This window comes from Heterocephalus glaber, unplaced genomic scaffold (assembly GCF_053883595.1).
Source record: "Heterocephalus glaber isolate CG9 unplaced genomic scaffold, H.glaber_assembly_v1.0 deba00000281, whole genome shotgun sequence".
Taxonomy (NCBI): Eukaryota; Metazoa; Chordata; class Mammalia; order Rodentia; family Bathyergidae; genus Heterocephalus; species Heterocephalus glaber.
In genome coordinates, this window is record NW_028258139.1 from 14,788,334 (window position 1) to 14,807,790 (window position 19,457).

General features: G+C 52.0%; 1 protein-coding gene across 6 annotated transcripts in view; it reads left to right on the forward strand.

The window, feature by feature from the left end:
- Slc45a4 (solute carrier family 45 member 4) overlaps positions 1 to 19,457 on the forward strand; it is a 79,936-nt gene that overhangs the window by 58,235 nt on the left and 2,244 nt on the right. For all 6 annotated transcript variants that reach the window (XM_004837883.3, XM_021251399.2, XM_013069532.3 and 3 more), the window contains 5 exons: positions 11,261 to 11,449; positions 13,113 to 13,292; positions 13,922 to 14,997; positions 15,671 to 15,770; positions 16,464 to 16,675. In XM_004837883.3, coding sequence (XP_004837940.1) covers positions 11,261 to 11,449; positions 13,113 to 13,292; positions 13,922 to 14,997; positions 15,671 to 15,770; positions 16,464 to 16,675 — 1,757 coding nt within the window. The remainder of the gene's footprint in view (positions 1 to 11,260; positions 11,450 to 13,112; positions 13,293 to 13,921; positions 14,998 to 15,670; positions 15,771 to 16,463; positions 16,676 to 19,457) is intronic.

Here is a 19,457-nt window from a genome sequence, read left to right on the forward strand (position 1 = left end):
CTACCACCACCACCTGACTGAGGGCACGGTGAGAATAAGAATAAGATAAAGGCTTGACTGCTTAAACAGGGGTCTGGGATGGTCAGAGATCTTATCAAGCTAAGACCCCAAGGCTCTGGCTCCAGACCTGCCACTATGTATTGATTATACAACATTGTAGGGGGTGTAAAAGCAGATGCAGGGAACAGCAAGGCTATGGTGCTGGTGCAGCTATGCTTGTAAAAGGAGAAACAATGCATTCCTGCAAAAGACAGGTCATGATTAACAAGTTACCTGTTTGTTTTCTTAGCTAACATTTGTTCTGAGAGAATAGCTGCATAAGAGTTATAAAGTCCTCAGCTGCAGTGTTACCTTGCTGTCAGAGGCACCACAGTGTTCCTGACCATTGAGGCTTCAACTGTGGCCCTTGGCATAGAGGTCTGTTTCTGTACGCCAGAGGCTTATCTATCACATAGGCCTAGGACAGACTCACAATCAATAGCTAATTCATAAGCCAATTCAATAATATTTTATAGCCTGCTCAGCGTGGCTTCAAGCTGGTCTCCAGCACTCCCTCCATCCCTGTCCAGTGCTAAGTTACAGTGGGCTTACTGGACGGACTACTCACACTGTGGGGTTATTTGTGGGGAAGGTCCTGTGTGCCCAACACAGTATGTCACTTGGTCCTCAGAGATGCTGGCATTTTAATTTCATGGATGAGGATGCAGAAGCTGGCTAAGGCAGTGGGAACCCCTCACAGCATATCACCACTGTTACACCCATCACAGTGTCATCCACAGACCAGAAAGAAGCACTTGAGAGCCTCATGTCTGTGTCGCCCATGTGGGATAGGCCTGGTTCCTTCTCCTTGGTTCTGTTCTCGGAGGACATGTCCAGTTTGGTTGGACAATACAGTCACCACATATGTACGATGCATCCTTCTGAAAAATCAGTTTCCTAGCAACTTCGTCCAGGAAGCAGGAAGTGTCTACTGTAATTGTGAAGGCATGCATGAGACTCTTCAGGTGGCTGATTGCACAAGAAAATAGCATCAACTTGGATGCCACAAGGCAGGCTAGCACCTCCCTAAGTGTGGTGTTCGACCAGTGCTAGGTCAGTGAGGCTAAGGTTGGAGGCAGGACTGGGCCTGAGCCCTGCCCCATGTACCCAGTGGGGGTCAGGGGCCTCTCTCACCGCTTAAGTTCAGTTCATCCAGGAACTTGGAACACCTGAGGCTCCTGTGCAGGGACACCTCGTCCCTACCTAGTTTGTCCAGGGTGTGGGGAACACCACAGGCTTGCAGGGCCTGCTGAGCTCTGTTGGGATCCTATAAGCACCCTCGGTTCTGTAGATGGGTCTCTGGGAAGACACAAACTGTGTTCCTCTACACATCTTCCTCCTTGCTAAATGAGAGAGTGGGTGTGTGGCAGTGGCTGTCAGGTTGAGGTTGTGTCCAGAGTGGCTTAGCACTGCATGCTGTCTAGCAACTATGTAGTTCTTCCTCAGTTCCTAGGGAGGCGTGCTTCAAGGAGGACTCTTGCTGGCCGACTGTCATGCACAGCAATCATGCAGACGCTTTTATGTAATCTGTTTACTGAGAGCAAATAGACTCCCTGAGCACTTTCTTAGAACCATGTAATTGATCTGTTGAACTGCCTCCAATGTTTTGAACTCACTGGCTGTGGAATTTGCTGTAGCATTGTGGCCTCAGAAATACAGAAGGGATTCTATGTCTTTGCCTGTGTCAGGTGCCAAGCACTTAGCTGGGCCTTTCTTTTATGTTTTCTTGTTTAATCTTCAGAATGCTCACCTTTATCAGTGTGCTCCCTTTCCACAAGGTGACAGAATGTTTGAGGCCTAGTCTGTTCCTGAAGTTCTGAACCTGGTAGAGCATGGCCCCTGAGCTCACTCACATCTATCTGCTTTCAGAGCCCACCATGGCCCAGTCACTTGCAGGGCTGTCATGATGTGGGAGGTTCCAGGTCCCACAGTTCCTTCAACATTGACCCAGTAATCTGTCTTCAGGGCCATAAAGGTGGGAGCTGGTGGAAGCCATAGGGGTTGGGCATTCTTTTCTCCATAGCTGTTGGCTAGGAACTTTCCACCACCTGGCAGTCAACCAGGACCCTCTGTCTGGAAGCTCACTCCCAGACAGTAAGAAAACAAATTCATGAGCAAGATGAGTCAGTGTGGCTGTTGATGTTGGAATGGGAATATCTGGACTCCGTGGAGCTGCCCCTACTGAGTTGGGTGTGGTAGGAATGAGGTCCTGGGTGTGAACAGGTCTTGTATTTTCTGGGAGCAAGAGAGGCCAGGATGGGGCAGCTGAGAAGAGAGAAGATGTCCAGTGGGCTGAGTGGCCAGCAGGGAGGGCAGGGCCTTGCAGGCCATGGGCAGCTGGCTGGATGCTGTCCCAGGGCACTGGCAGTTTGGGTGGGGTAAGCAGTGCAGGCATACACATAAGTTTCTTTTTCTTTTTCTTTTTCTTTTCTTAAATTCTTTTATGGGTACATTTTAGGTATACAACACAATTACATTTCTCATTGGGAACTTGTACCTTTACATGATGCATCTTGGTTCTTACTTTTTCCCCATCCCTAGCTACATATAGGTTTCTAAGTCACTCTGGCTGTGAAGTGGTAGGTGGGCTGTAGGGGCCAGGGAAGAAGCAGGGATCAATTGGAAGCCCACCGTGCTCAAATAAAACTGCAGTTCTTTTAAGGGCATGAAGGGAGGCACTTGGCATCAGATAAGAGTGAGGCAGAGTGCTCTGGGCAGAGGCAGCAGTGCAAGCAAAGCTCCCTTGTGTGGGAGGAGCTGCTGGGAGCCAAGTGCAAGGCAGAGATGGTAGCCTTGCTGGGTGAACCTGGGGTCCTGCCAGCATGAGTGGCTGGGTAATGGGGCTTTTCTCTTAGGGGACCCCAAAGTGTCACCAGACGGGATCGAAGAAACTCCCCCCACAAAGAGAATATGGAGACCTCATTTCACTCACCCACAGAGTAAATTTGCAAACTTTGGTCACAGAAAAATAATTCTCAGGGTGAGTCAGGAGAGGCACAAGTAGATGTATTTGGCAGAGTTAAAGAAGTAACACTCTCAGAAGTGAGCATAAGCACCCTCAGAGTGAGATCCATTATGGTCTAGGGCTGGAAGTGTTATGTAGTCCTTGGAGGTGTCCACAAGACAAATGATCCAGTATGTGTGTTCCTAGTGTCTGCAGGTTACATGTTAGTGGGTAGTTTAGAATGCAAACTATTTGCATGTGTGTGAAGTTTAGAGCTATGGTACCCACTTAAAAGTGCTATTTCCTTGGGCACAAGGAGTCTGGGATTTACGAATCTGTGGTATGCAAAGAATAACACAGGCTCAGGTTATAAGTGAAAAGCATGGGCCTAATGTACAGACTTATTGTATCTTCAAGACCTTCAGGAAAATTTGAAGTCAATTTCCTGGAAGGAAAAAAGGCATTATAACCTTGGGTAACCTGGATTGTGTCCTGAAGCTGCAGTTCTTTAAAGTACGGTTTTTTAAGTATCTCCCTTCTACCTATCTTTCCTGTCTATTTCTTCCACCTCAAAGGAGGTCTAAAATTAGAGTATCAGACCAAGAGGTGGGTTTTGGGTAATACTGAATTTGAAGAACTTCCCGCCTCCTCCTCAAAGGACTGGGTCATAAGAACCTTGTTTCCTTGGTGGCTCTTGGCTTTGAGACTGATGACACCATGCAACTGTTATAGCAAGCAGAGGATGTTGGTTGACATTGACTTGTGATTTGGGGCTGGGTGGCAGGACATGCCACAAATTTTGTGATCTCTAAGAAGCTTCTGAAATCTCAAGATGAGAGCCATATAATTGCTTATCCAACCACAAAATATCTATTTTCTTTTTTGTGGTGCCAGAAGTTGAACTCAGAGCCTTCCTTGCACATGCTCAGTAGGTGCTCCACCACTGAACCAGATCCTGATCCCCAAACATCTGTAGAGTCATAAGGCTAGCCGGTTGTGTTATAGTGAGGCAGAGAGCAGCTCATGTCTGAGCTCACCTGTAAGTAAAGATCCCCAACAGCTGGGCACAGAGGCTGAAGGATACAGCAGGGAAGCAGGATGGGTGTCCCACTGGCATTCTTTTGGGGAGTCTGTGTCCTGCTGGGGTCTGGCCAGGTGTATCTAGTTGTGTGTTTGAGGCTCCTCCTTGTGTGAAAATTGAAACAACCCCTCCTGGAGAAATCAGAAAGCCCTCTGTGGGCAGCTGGCTGGACTGTTTACTTCCCAGAGCAGAGGTCAGCACAGACCAGCATGAGGAGCTAGAGATTTCTTTTATCAAAGGAAAGACCATTCTGAATCTGCTAGCATTAGGTTCATGGAGCCTGCAGGAAGTTTGAGTGCCACAAGGCAGTAGACCACACTGACAGCCCATCTGCACTGTTGCTGCAGGCAGGGAGCTGTGGATGGATCTGCGGACTCCCCCTCCTCACACTGTTTCGTACCACACAACTCTCCCCTAGGCCTCATGATGTCACCTCTTTCACTGATCCCAGGATCTGCTTCCCACAGTGAGGCCTAGACCAGCAGTCAACATCCTGGGAGCCCTACCTGGGGGTCCTAGGCCCTGGGCTTCTCTCCACCCATCCTAGGATTTAACTCCAGACTCCTGGGAAAGCAGGGAAGAGCCCAGGGTCACACTCACCCCAGGCCCTGTCTCATAGACCTCTGAGGGATTGCTGGGCCTCTGGGAAGTAGCTTGGTGGGCAGTGGATGGTGGAGGCATGGGGGTGACAAGGTGACAGCTCAGCAGCAGTCATGTCTCCTCCCTGTCCACACCAGGGATTTGGAGTGGTACCAGAACAGCCACCTGAATATCTTGTTCCCTTTCACCCTCTCCCTGCTCTTCCTGCAGCTCCCATGGTTCTAGAATGTTCCTTACAGCCCGGCATGCCCCCCATGGAGGTGCCCCCTCCCCCATGCAGACTCTCAGCAGCCTGTGCTTAGGCCTGGGATGTGAAGGGCAGCACCCCTGTCCTCCTCTCTGTGGTCTCAACCTGATGGCTCCATGGTGGGCTCCAGCTTCTGAAATCTTTCAAGGTCACTCAAGGATGCAGCACATTTCCCATGAAGAACTCGTTCTCATGAGATTAATGTTACGAATTTTTGTCCAAGAATACAAACATAATCTGGATGTGCCAGGCTTTGTCTATTGAGAGAAAGAATGTGAGCTCCGATTCCGTCTCAGACCTTTGTTAAACATTTATGGGCCACTTTCCCAGCCCCTTGCCTCCCCCTCAGAGTACCAGTTTATCAAAAATGCCCTTGTGAACAGTAGCTGCCACACATGCCCCAAGCGTCCCCGTGACCTCACACAGCCGTGGACGCGCAGTGACACAGTGAGTGTTTCCTGTGCATGGGGAGCCTTCCGGGTCCCACCATTGTTGTTCAACTTTTGCCTGGAAAAAAACACAAATTATTTACTGGGGACCGACGTGTTTGTTTAGTGCTTTGCTGGGAATTGCCTGTTTGAGCTGTCCCAAGGGGAGCCTGTGCTACACTGGCAGCAAGGCTGTGTGGCCAGCTTATGGGGGCAGCTTAGGTGGGAGGGCACCCCTTGTTCACTAGGGCTTCTGTGGGAAGTGTTTGCTTTTCTTGCTGACATACTGAAACAAAGAGTACTGTTACCCTGTCTCTCGGGCAGCTCTATGGGCTCTGTCCCATTACTGTGATGGCCCAGCTACAGGGGCCTTCATTTCCTGATAGGCTGGGATTTTACAGCCTGGAGCAGAAACAAAATGAGACCCTGGTGTGCTTGTTGGTGTGCTTGCCTTCCTGGGCTCCTCCTGCCCCCTGGCATATGCAGTTCTGGATGCTGCAGCCTGCTGGCCCCAAGATCCTTCCCTGGTTGAGCCCTTCCGCCTGCCTCCCCTGATGCCTGATTCTCATGCTTTGGCAGTCAGATCCTAGGTTCCTCCAGTGCCCAGGCAGCACCCTGGATGTGGCTGGGCCTACCCACCGGTGTTCAGTCACCTGTGGTTCCTGCTGCATTCCTTGATTTCTCTGGGGAGAGAAAGTGGAGTGGGCAGTCAGGACCAGGTGGGCTGCTGGAGAAGTGGGGTCCACCTCAGGGAGGAAGCTACCTGTGGTTAGGCCGTGGCCTCAAGACTGCGTGATTGCTTTGTGATCCAAGCCTTGGTGAGCCCAGTCCAGTAGTATGGTGTGAATGAATCCTTCGCTTACTGCGGTGGAGCAAAGCGGTGTCCCAGCTCACTGAAGCTCGAAGGTCACCTCAGTGGGTGATCTTGTGCCCACTGAGTGGGATGAGAAGAGCCTGTCTTTCTGTGCCAGATGACCTGCCATGGATCATCTCAAAGTGTGGTGCACCATTCCACACCTTCATTGGTACCAAGTTAAAGAAGGATGGACAGAGGAAGCCCAAAGCCCTGGCCAGGCCGGACTCTTGAGGACATGAGCCTCCAGAAGTTCTGATCCAGCTCCTCCAACCCATGTTTTAAAATTAAAATTCTAACACCACCAGGCTATAAGGAACTGTCAGAGGCCTCTAACACCTAGGTCCTCAGCAGCTGTGTTTTGATAGGCCACTCTGGCTTCTAGGCCGAAAGTGTGTTGCTCAGGTTCAGAGAGGAGGTTGGGAGGCCTAACCAAGAGCTATGGGAGGTGACTGTGTGGTCAGGGCTGAGGGAGCCAGCCTCAGAGCCAGAGACCTGGTGTGTGTGTCACAGTGCAGAGCAGGGGAGGGAAAGAGGGAGGCACCCAAGAAGAAGGGCACGAGGTGGACATCCCTGCCCAGGATGCCTTCACCCACACATCATTATGGCGCCTGCTGGGTCCAGGCACTTGGCCAAGTGAGCCTGTAGGTGTGCCAGTGCTGTCTGCCTTGAGGAGCTCAGGGCCACAGCCAACAAGTAAGGATCAAAGGACCAGCTAAGCTGGCAGGTGGGCAGCCCTGATGGCCTCCACGTGGGGCCTGGGAGCTTAGGGCCTGAGCCTGGGCCGGCTGTTCCCTCCTCAGCACTGTCTCTCTTTATCCCTTGGGCATCAGAAGCCTCACTTGTGAGCTGGAGAAGGCTACTTGGTCCTGGTGCATTTTTCTACCTCCAGACCCATCAGCATGACACTAGATGTGCCATGGGGCAGGCTGGGAATGACTGGCATTGTCCCCTGAGAGCAAGTAAGCTATGGCTCACACCTGCAGTGCCCTTTTTGAACCTCCTGGGACCCGGCCAGTGCTTGGGCAGTGAGTGCTGCCTGTTGACATTTTTCTGGGCAAGCAGAAAAATACTTTGTAAAATTCAGGTTCAGATTCTGTGACCATTTTCATTTCACTTGCATGCCTACTTTCAGAAAGGAATGGTGGAGGGCCGGGGATTTAGCTCAGTGGTTACACTGCCTGCCTCGCAAGCGCAAGGATCTGAGTTCGATCCCCAGTATCAAAAAAAAAAACCAAAACAGAAAGGAATAGTGGGATTTCCCAGTTCCTTCTGTGAACTCTGCACTTGAAGCCACACCCTTGTCCCTGGCCAGCATAACTCACCCCAACAGCCCCCACGTGGCTACCCCAGCCAGCTGTGGGCATCAGTGTTGGGTAGGGTGCGCCAGCAAGCAGCTGTTGGGCTGGGTGGCTGCACTGGCTTTCCCAAGACTTATGACTGGATTCAGCACCATTGCCTGGGACCGCTGCATTTGACCCTCTCTACCTTGATGCTGGAGGGAGTCTGCACCAAGTTTGGCCGTCTCTGCTTTGTCTCCCCTCACTTTCTGTGGTTGCAGCTTCTATGAACAGCAGCAGGTCCTTCCGTGGTGAATGCCTTGGCACCCACAAAGATAATGTCCCACCAGAATCACCCGGTCAGCCCTCAAGGAGCATGTGAGACAGGGGAGCGAGGCTGGCTGCCCAGCTGGCTGCCGTGGCTGTGGTGACCTGAAGGCACTGTAGGGCTTGATGACCGCCCTCACTTACTTTCTTTGTGTCAGTTTGGCACTGGGAGCTGTTCTAGGCCACGCCAGCCCCTGCTCACCCTGGGGACTCTGCAGAATTCAGCACAAAGCCTGTGTTCACAGGATGGCTTGGGTGGAGATGGCGTCCTCCTCTCACAGCTGTCACAGAGCCTTATATGTGATAGATGCCTGAGTTAAAGAGGACTAGTTAAAGATAGTCCTTTGTGGCTTGGTCCCAGTGGTGGTGATGACTGGCTGTGGCCAGCAGGAAGCAAATTAACAGTGTTTATGGCTCTTGAAAATCTTCAGGGAACTGCATTAGCTCTGTCCCTCCCTCCCCCCTCTCCTTACTGCTCCAACACCAAAAAGAGGCCCAAGTTGGGGCCTCTGAGTGTGGCATTGAGGGTGCCATCGAATGTGGCAAATGCACATCCTTCAAAGTGACAGCATTCAGTGGGGAGTTCACTTGGCTGAGAGGGCAAGTGTCCTCTGAGTGAGTGTGGAGGTCTCTGAGTAGAGGAGGCACTTGTCTGTACCCTGCCCTGCTGATGTCAGCTTGCCCTCTGCCCTGCCTTCATCAGCTACTCCCTGAGCTCAGGCTTTAGCTCAGAGACCAGGGTCAGCTGAGGCCCAGGGGAGGAAGTGACAGACTTGTCTCTGAACCCCAGCTCCAAGATTTGTGCCATCATGGTTCTGCTATTGCCCCTTCTGGCGGGCCATCGAGCCAGAAGCCAAGATAGGAGGAGCTGAGATTGATGTGTACCTGTCAGCTCCGGCAGTAGCAAAAGTGATGATATCAGAGCCCCAAAATTCCCATGGGTACCCCTGCTGGCCAGGAGAAGCATGGTTGTCAGGCCCAGCCCCCGTCCTGACTTGTGCAGACCGTCCCAGTGGCATGCAGGCCGGTATATGAAAGGGACACTCACCCTGCATCAGGCCCACATCCTCTTAGGAGAGCATCTTTTAGCCTCCTCATTTGCTCTGAAACGTGGGAGCCCATGTCCCTCTCTCTGCCTGGCACACAACCTCCCAGCCCTGTCGTCCCCCTTAGCAGTGTGGTCACTTGTGACACTTGTCCACCTGCTAGCTCAGTCTGTCTATGCCATGGCTTTGCTGGTATCTACTTTTCCTGGGGCTGGAAGCTGCCCAGGTCAGGCCAGGGCTGGAACCAATGGGTCTTCATCCCTGGGATGCACAGCAGGTCTGCCTTGGGCAGGGTCTTATGACTTGACGTGACACCAGAGTGAGGGGTAGAGAGTGGAGCCACAGGTCTCTTTAGGGGACCCACAGGGAGAGATCTACTTTAGGTAGATCTGGTCACTGAAAAGGGGATGGGCCTCATGGGGCATATGGCAGGCGAGGGTAGCAGAGGGTGGCCAAGATGAGGATCACAGCTGAGACTGGACTGGAGTTTGGGTAGCAGCAAACACCAGGGCAGGAGCAGTCAGTGGAGTGGCCCAACCAAGTAGGGCAAGGGAGACTGGACACACAGGGTGGACTGGCATTTCCAGTTTGGTTCCAGTCAGCAAACCTTTTGGCCCTGTCTGGGTCCTGTCTGGCTTTAGGTTGGGAGGGGAGAGCCTCGGGTGAACTGTTTCACCCACCCTCCAGGACCTGCAGTCTGTCTGGGTGCACACAGAGCCTCTGGGGTACATACTATGGAGTACCGCACTTGGGGAAGGCACAGGGCGTCCAAGTGGAGGTTCCCCAGGCTGGGAGGTGAGAATCAGTAAAGAGCTGCAGAGGGCCCAGCACCTCCAGAGCCCACCCCAGGGGCAAGACCATTAGAGAAAAGTAAGCCAAGGCCAGGAGGCACCGTAACCAAAGGATACAACTCCAACTGGTTGTCATTGATTGCAAAGTGGTGGCAGAGCCTGTGTGTTGGGGCAGTGATATATTCCCCTCCCTCTGAACTTTAGGCCACACTGCTGGCTCTGAGAAGTTTCAATCAGGATGCATTTCTGAGAAGTAGGTACCTGATGTGTGCATCATTGAAGGTGGGCAGGGTGCTGTGCTCTGTGGCACCTCCCTGTCCATTTGGAGTGCCTCAAGGCAAAGCCAAGGAACCCACACCCACTATGTGAGGCCCAGCCCAGCCTGAGGAACTCACTCAGCAAACTTCTCATTTCCCAGGCCCTCGATACATTCTGCCTGGGAACAAAACCTAGCCTTCCTGGAGTTGTATGGGGCGCAGAGGTCAGAGCAAACACCTGAGTACCGCAGAGCGCGTCAGCATTTTAATGGACTGCTAGCAGTAGGTTTCAAAGGTGCTTCCCTCCTGCCTGGGAAAACATTTCCTCCTCCCACACAAGTTTATTTTTCTTGTCAGTTCAACACGATATTCCGTTTCTCAGCGCCTTTGGCAGCATGAGATCCTAGCCAAATGAGGCAGTGGTGTGCCAGAGCCCTTTTATTCTTTAAGTATGTAACATAGGAGGGCATGTGACAAAGCTAGAGGACTTGTTACCATGTGACCATACAGTGACATCCACTGTGCACATCCAGGGCAGAAACAATGCCCCCAAGCCTGCCCTCCCCTGTAGGCCCTGCCCCTCCTGAGGTGACCAGGCCCCTGACTGCTAGCAACAGTCTGGACGTAGCAGGACAAGAGCCCTGTGGTGCCCATCCTCTGAGGCTGTGTCTTGCCATGGGGTGAGAGTCATCCACACTGTTGCACACAGTTGTAGTCTCTTCTTTCCTGTTCTGGGTGGCACTCTAGCCTATGACCCCGCCCTCACCCTATGCCCACCCTACTGTTGAAGGCTTTTGGCTTTGTGTAATAGGAAGGCAGCTTCAGAGTGAAGGAACATGGACCGTGAAGTCAAGCTGTCCTAGTTTAAATCCTGGGGCCACCACTTCCTAGCTGTGTGACCTGGGGCAGGTTGCCTGACTTCTCTGAACTTCAGGCTCCCCTGCTATTAAATAAGCACAGTCCCTGCCTCCAGTGGTGGTTAGGGAGGCTACATGCGAGTGAATGTCATGTGCAGCCACAACACTCATCTCCAGCTGGACACACAATTTGTGTTTCTTCTTTCTCCCTGTAACTGTAGCGCCTGTCTTGCCCCCTGTGGACTGTCAGTATGGAGGGCCGATGGTGCCTTGAGGAGCCTGGTTGCCACCAGCACTGTGGAGGGTCTCGGTCCCAGTCACACCCACCTGCCAAGTGCCTGCCGTGTGAATCAGGCCAGAGCCAGTCTGATGTGACTGCCCTGCAGGCCAGGCCCAGCGCACTGGGCTGATTCCGGGTGCTTGGCGTTCTCGGAGACCCAGTGGGGCTGTGTGCGCCTGCGTGAGTCTCTGGGTAGCGTGCCTCCTGAGTAACGCCCCGTGTCCCCGTAGGCCTCCCGGAGCAGTACTACAGCCTCACGTGGTTCCTGAGCCCCGTCCTCGGCCTGATCTTCACACCACTCATCGGGTCAGCGAGCGACCGCTGCACCCTGAGCTGGGGCCGCCGGCGGCCCTTCATCCTCGCTCTCTGTGTGGGCGTCTTGCTTGGCGTCGCACTGTTCCTCAACGGCTCTGCCATAGGTGAGTGCCAGTGTGCTGGGCCTGGGGACTTCACCCCACAGGTGTGCAGTCGGAGCCACAGGGCTGGCCCCGTGGGACCTGCGTGGGCTGCCTGGCAGTGACCAGAGTGCAGGCGGCTTGGCAGGGGCGCCGGCCCACGTGGGAACGCCAGAGGAACCTGTTCACAGGGAAACGCTTCCTGCCGGGACCGTTTGTTTTTAATGCATATCAGACACCACGTCCTGTTTCCAGCATTATTCCAGCATTATTTCAGAAATTATCTTTTCTTTTTTTTTTTTTGTTCTCCTTTTCTCAGACTTGGTATTGAAAATATCCAGATCCTAGTTGGATATTTATTTTTTGTTTCACATGCTCACGTATTGTTTTGCCTCTTCTTGTTGTTTTGTTTTTAATTAAAGCAACTGTGTGGGAAAATTTTTTTTTGCTATGAGTGCATCCATCAAAACTGGTAAAAACAAAGCCTCATTTTCTGGCACAAGCTTTTGAGCTGGAGCTGCCTGGCATGTGTTCTGCATTGCAGGAGCTTGCCCAGGACTGCAGAGTCAGGTAGAAGTCCCGACAGGGTGGACGGGAAGCTCTCAGAAGTCCTCGGTACAGAGGAGCCACTCAGCTTCTCAGGGCCTGCGGGATGGGCACAACTCTGCCCCCTGCCCCTTGCTGTCTGTGTGTCACCTGCCTTCTGTAGGTCAGCCTCCTCTAGCCCTGGCACCTAATGCTGGCTCCGGGCTGGTCAGCGCCACCCTAGGCAGCGGCCCTCCCTTCTCTCATGCAGAGTGATGGCAGTCTCGTGCTGTGTCCATGGGGCTGGCCCTGCCCACATGTGGCCCAGATGCAGCCAGCCTGGGCACTGCCTCGTGAGCACTGTTGGAGGCCTCTGGGGAGCTCCTAGGCAGAAACTCCCTTTTTGAAACTGGCCCTCTTGTGGGTCCAGGTTCAGCCTCATCACAGTGCTCTGAGGTGGTCCTGGGCCCAGGCTTTAGCCCTGCTCCCACTGTTCCTGAGGCTTGTGTAAGGAGCACTACTCCCCACCCGCTCCTGGCATCAGATGCCACCCAGCTAGGGCTGCTCAGGTGTCAGGTTAGTAATTGACCTCCGGCTGCAGGGCAGACTCCCCTGAGGCGTAGGAGACTTGGTGTGGGAAGGCGACTTCTTGGGACCACATAGCCTGCCTCCTAAGGATGGTGGAGTGCTACGGCTGTGCTCGTCCCCCTCAGAGCCATGTCTGAAATCCAGTGCTTGTTCAGGGTCCTCTCCACTTGGGTCTGGAGTCTCCTGTGGGTTCCACAGCCCCTGGGTCTAGCTTGGTGCCTCAGGTGGCATGCAGGGGAGGCAGAGGTAGCTGCCCACATACCCACCTGCCTGCTGACACTAATCAGCACCACCCACCCTGAGGTGGCAGGGCAGGGACCTGCTCCCCTTCCTGCCTGAAAGACAGGGTAAGGAAGCCGTCAAGGTCCAGAGGGTGAAGAGAAAGAATGCCCTCTAAACCTCAGAAAAGGGAAAAAGAAACCCCTTTTCCCAAGAGTCTGCCTGCCAGAGTACAGCTCTCCTGAAGAGACTCCTGTGCTGTTCCCAGCTGGCTCCCCACGGAGGGGAGGCTGTTTACTCGAGGAGCCTGATTCAGCTGGCCCTGAGGTCTGACCACTGTCTGTGCTCTGTCCAGGTCTGGCCCTTGGTGATGTCCCCAACCGGCAGCCCATTGGCATCGTCCTCACAGTACTGGGAGTGGTGGTCCTGGATTTCAGTGCTGATGCTACCGAGGGCCCGATCCGTGCCTATCTGCTGGATGTGGTGGACAGTGAGGAGCAAGACATGGCCCTCAACATCCATGCCTTCTCTGCTGGTAAAGTACCCATGCCAAGGCAGGCTGGCAGCAGCCACTCCCCAAGCCCCATGTGGGTGGGGGAGGAACCTGTGCACCCAAGTTCAGTGCATGTGGCTCTATCTCAGATGCTGGTAGGCAGAGGCAGTGGCCAGAGCTCAGGAAATAACCAAGAACATCCTCCTGACCACCGAACCCAGCAAGATGAAGGGACTAAGGAGCAGAGATGAAGGAGAGTCAAGCCAGGCCTGCCAGGGTGACAGGCTTGCTGGGTAGAAATGGCCAGGGCCCTGCAGACCACTGTCTTTAGCCATGCTTAGGGAGCGGCATTCAGTACAGACAGGCATGTATGGGGGCAGTTTGTGTCCACTCCTGGGATTAATTTGCTCTTAATTTATTAAGTGGGAATTTCATAAGGCCAGAATTCTCAGATCTGGGGCTAACAGGGCTTCTTGTTTTATTTTTCCTACCCTTTTCTCATTCCCCATTCCAAGACCTTGTGTCCTGATTCACAACATAACTGTTAGAGTGCCCAGGCCCCCACTGAGAGTGAAGCCCTCCAGCCCACCCTGGCACTGCCTCCCACACTAGGCCTGGGAGCGGGGACCAGAGCATCCATTTGGCTCACCTGCTGCTTCTCCCCCTCCTAGGCCTCGGCGGTGCCATTGGCTATGTGCTGGGTGGGCTGGACTGGACACAGACCTTCCTGGGCAACTGGTTTCGGACCCAGAATCAAGTGCTCTTCTTCTTTGCTGCCATCATCTTCACGGTGTCGGTGGTCCTGCACATCTTCAGCATCGAGGAAGAGCAATACAGCCCGCAGCAGGACCGCAGCTCAGAGGAAGCTGCTGCCCTGCCCAGCGCTAGGCTTGGCAGCACCTTGGCCCCCACTACCCGCCTAAATGCCCTTGGCGGGGGCATGCAAAACAGCAGCCCTCCATTCCCTGATGAGGTACAGTCAGAGCACGAGCTAGCCCTGGACTACCTCGATGTGGACATCGTGCGCAGCAAGAGTGACTCCGTGCTGCACATGCCAGATGCCACACTGGATATGGAACCCGAGCCACCCTTCCTGTATGACATTGAGCCCTCCATCTTCCAAGATGCCTCCTATCCCAGCACTCCCCACAGCACCAGCCAGGAGCTCCTGAAGGTCAGGCTGCCCCACCTGTCTACCTTCCTCAGGGAAACCACCAAGGAGGATGATACCTTGCTTGATAATCACTTGAATGAAGCTAGAGTCCCAAATGGAAGTGGCTCCCCGCCGAGAGACACCCTCAGCAGCTGCACCAGGGTGGACTTGAAGCCCTCAGCCGCATCCAGCTCCATGAGGCGGCGCAGGCACATGTTCCGCCGGCAAGCCTCCAGTACCTTCTCTTACTATGGCAAGATTGGGTCCCACTGCTACCGCTACCGTCGGGCTAATGCAGTGGTTCTGATCAAACCGTCCCGCAGCATGAGCGACCTCTATGACCTGCAACAGCGTCAGCGGCAGCGTTGCCGGCACCGGAACCAGAGTGGGGCTACCACCTCCAGTGGGGACACAGAGAGTGAGGAGGGTGAGGGTGAGACTACTGTACGCCTGTTGTGGTTGTCCATGCTGAAGATGCCGAGGGAGCTGATGCGCCTCTGCCTGTGCCACCTGCTCACCTGGTTCTCCGTCATCGCCGAGGCTGTCTTCTATACTGACTTCATGGGCCAGGTCATCTTCGAGGGGGACCCCAAGGTGAGCATTCTGTAGGCTGGGAGGGGAGCCCAGGTGGGCCTCATCATTGGGTGCTCTTCCAAGCAGGCCTTTGCTGGCCCTATGCCCTTGTGACCACATCAGGGAGAATACATGGAAGGCAGCTGGCTGACCTACATCTTTGTTCCATGGTACAATTGTCTGAGCCTAATCTGGTCACAGTAGGGTGCATGGGGAGCAGGCGTGAGTGCCAGTTGCTTTCAGAGGGTGGCAGCACTTGGAGAAGCCTGGTTGGGCATTGCTTCAGCCATCTATTGCCTTGAACTGCACTGTCCCAGAACTTGGCAGTTAAGGTAACAGCCTGCTGCTACCCTTTGGTAAGAGCTGGCAGCCCTTTGGGGCCCGTGACATTACCTGGGCTCACCTTGTGGCCGTGTTGGCCACCTTTCCAGGAGGGCCAGGGTGGCCTTGCACAGCACTCGGGGTCCATCTTCACCCCTCCAGGTCTCCCATGGCAGCTCAAGAGGGCAGGGTCACTTCTACTAGTTGAGACCAGCCCATCTTTTGGATGTAGAGGGTCCACCTTTTATTGAGGGGGCCACAAGAGACTGGAAGTGACTTACCAGATACTGGACCTGGATGCAGAGGTGATTCTGTTTGCTAGACTCTTAAACAGCTTGCCACTGTCCCTAACCCCAACTTCTTTCTGGAACAGGCAGCCTCCAATTCCACCGAAGGACAGGCCTATAATGCCGGTGTGAAGATGGGCTGCTGGGGCTTGGTCATTTATGCTGCCACCGGTGCTATTTGCTCAGGTAAGAGGCGCCCAGGTCAGGTAACCGTTTGCAGCTGGGCAATCCTCAGAGCTTGGAAATGTGGATTGTGAGTAGGGCCCTTATTTCTGCCAGGAACAGGTATTTTCACAAGCCCCTCGGGATGCCCTACCACATGCTATCCTGCAGGGCGGTCCAAGTTTGACGGCACCTATGTTAGGCATATTGTCCCAGCCCTGCCAGCTCAGGGTTGGAAGGAGATCAAGCCCTGGGCCAGAACTCAGCAGTCAGAGCAGAAGAAGCTGTGCTAGGCTGCTGCACAGGGCTCCTTTCAGTGCAGCTATGTCCTGAAGTAGGCGGTCGAGGAGGCAGCTTCCCATCTTGGGACCAGTGCTCATGGCTCACCTCTGGAACTGGAGCAAATCATGGTTGGGATTTGCTGCCTGAACCAAGGGAAGGAGGTCAGCTTAGGATTATCCTAGTGAGGACTTGGAAATGGCTGATATAAATACCATGGTCAGCCAGGTGCCAGCACCAGAGTGACCACATTGTTGTCACCACTGTAATGGAGGTATTCTTGGAGACCATGTGGCGACAGGTCAGGCGAGAGAGATGTTGCTTGCACATGGTGGCCTAGGTTTAGTCACAGGAAGGCACTGCTGGGAGAGGAGGGATGGGGAGGTAGCCCCCATGAGTGGGCAGCTTGATCACTATTCCTGTGGCCTCTCTTTGCAGCCCTGCTACAGAAGTACCTAGACAACTATGACCTGAGCATCAGGGTGATCTACGTGCTGGGGACGCTGGGCTTCTCTGTGGGCACGGCCGTGATGGCCATGTTCCCCAATGTCTATGTGGCCATGGTCACCATCAGCACCATGGGGATTGTGTCCATGAGCATCTCCTACTGCCCCTATGCCCTGCTAGGGCACTACCATGACATCAAGGAGGTACGTGTGGCCTAGGGGTACCCGGTAGGGTGGCAATGAGATGGCCTCAGGCTGGGTCCACGGCCTGTTTGGCCCAGAGCATGGGCTCAGTGCCCTGCTCTCTCTTCCACATGAGCTGAGCGAGCACCTTCCACCTGTGCAGTGTCCCAGACACAGATTTTCCCCTCCATCTTCCATTCTGATGAAGCCAAGAGCTGCTAGTTGCCCTGGTCAATCCCTGGTCACAAGCCTCCTTCAGCCGCCCTGGTCAGCCAAGAGACTTCTGGAGGCTGGTGCCGTCGCTGGGTCACCACTGAGAAATGCAGAGCATTTCTGATGTGCTGCAACCCAGGTACAGGAGCAGACCAAGGCTCTCCAGCAAAACCTGGGGGCCTTCAGGGAGAGGAGGGAAGTGCATATCTCCTTCCTATCCCTAAAATCTGTTCGCTCTCCTAATCTCTCATGCAGTTATTAAGCAAATAAGTTTATTGATTAGAAGCACACCAAACACAGTAATAATAAAAATCTAATGGCATCATTTTTTAACCACTTAACAGTCTAATTATTTAAATATGTGATGACCAAAAATCGCATATTTTTTGTAATTTTTATAAGATAGTATAACAGGAAATATAAAAATGACAATTTTATCAAATTTGTTCAATACAAGGTGGTTGAAATTATATCTGCCCAAGGAGTGCTCAGGATAGTACATAAACACTACCTAAGTGGTTAAATGAACTTTTAAATTAAAATGTAGCAGACCACCAACTAAATCGTAAGTAAACTGCTTCATGGCTCTTGGGGAGGGAGAACACAGTTGTATAACCAATCCAGACAGAGGAAGACTGTTGCCAGAACCCCTTCATCCGACTTCTGTCACCCTAAAGGTGACTGCTGCCCCAACTTCTAACACCATACATTCCTGTGCCTGTTTCTGAACTTTCTACCACTGGACTGTCTGGCTTCTTTTATGTCACCTCATCCTGTGTGACTCATTGCCACCAGCACTTTGTGCATTTTCACACTCCTGGTGTGCCTGGGTTCCCGATCACATCCCCAGTGTGCTCATGCTTTCCTGACCACATGCCCAGTGTGCCTGGGCTCTGGATCACATACCCGGTGTGCCCATGCATTCCTGACTGTATCCCTGGTTTGCCTGGGCTCCTGACCAGTTGCCTCGTGTGCCTATGGGTTTCTGATCACCCTCCTTTGACGGGCTTGGTTCTTCCAGTTCAGGGCTGTTTCAGACATGCAGCCACAAGCATTTCTTCTCAGCCTTCAGGGTGCTTTGTGCTCTGCTACCTCTGCCTGGACAGACAATATGTGTGGCTTAAAGTGGCAGATCAAGGTTCTCTTACTGTCTGCCGAAGATGGGTATTCACATGCCCTAGCTCCTTCCACCCTACAGGACCATCTGTATCATAAACTGCGCATCGATGTAAGTGTGTGCAGGGGCTTCTGGCCCTTTGGTCGTTCGACTCTTGGACAAATGTCCCACTGTCCTGATTAAAATAATTCTGTAATAAGTCCTCAGACCCTGTAGTGTAAGTTTTTCACTGAGAGCAAGATTGTCTTGGCTCCTCTTACCTGTTTATTTTTCACCTAAATGTTAGACTCCTTCTGGCTTTCCTTTATTGAAAATACACTGACTATATATAGATCAGTTTGGGGAGAGTTAATAACTTTGCATTGTGAGCCTTTCCATCCTCATGTAAGATCTAGATTTCTTTTATGAATTCTCAGAGCTCACCTCTCGGTTCTTTTGGACTTTAACTATGCAGCTATGTCACCTGTGCATAGTTTTAGTTCTTCCTCCCTAATCTTTGATACATTTTCTTTCTTTTCCTTGCCTTCTTGCAATGACTAGAACCTCTGACATGGTGTTGAATAAAAGTGGTGGTGTTGAGTTTGCTCTTTCACCCTCCAGTGGGAGGTCTTTACTGTCTTAGGAGGAGAGGCAGTGCTTTAAGTTGGAGTTTTCTGAGAATTTGTCCATTTCATCTGAACTTGGCAAGTTATTTTTTATTATTTTTTAAACTTTGTAAATTATTGGCATTAAAATGTTCATATTTCCTTATGATGTAATAAAACCTGTACTGATACCGTATTTTTCATTGATACTAGTTATTTGGGAATGCATTGATTTTGTGTTTTCGGAGAGCCTTTGGTTTATTCAGTTCTCTGTTTTTCATTTTATTGGTTGCTGCTCTTTACTGTCCCTTCTATTATCTCATTTTAATTTGCTGTTTTCTAATTTCTTAATTTGATTTTCAGCCACATATTTGCCTTTGAAGCTACTGATTTCCCTCTACAAACACCATTAGCTGCACTTTGCAGGTTTTAGTATGTTGTGCTCTCAGTCACTTGGTTTTCTCATTTTTGTCATGATTTCTGTTTTGAACCATTATTTAGGAGTATGTTGATGAGTTTCTGACATTTGGGAGAATTTTCCAATAGTTGTGTTTTTATTGATTTCTAATTTTTCACTATCAGAGAACATACTCTTCTATGATCTCAGCCCTTAAAATTAGTTGAGACTCCCGCTGTGGTAAATGTTCAATATGTACTTGAAAAGAAAGTGTATTCTACACTTTGTGCCCTGTCTCAACTTAGATCAAGTTTGTTCACTCTTATCTTTTACTGTTTTTGTGTCTGCTTATTTTATGAAAAGTTTATTAAAATCTCTTGCCACTGTGGTTGTGGTACATACAAATATGTGTACACGCATACATCTAGAATTGCCTAGTTTCTTACCTTCTTTGTGGACTGGTTTTTCTTCGTTATCTCCAGGATAGTTTCC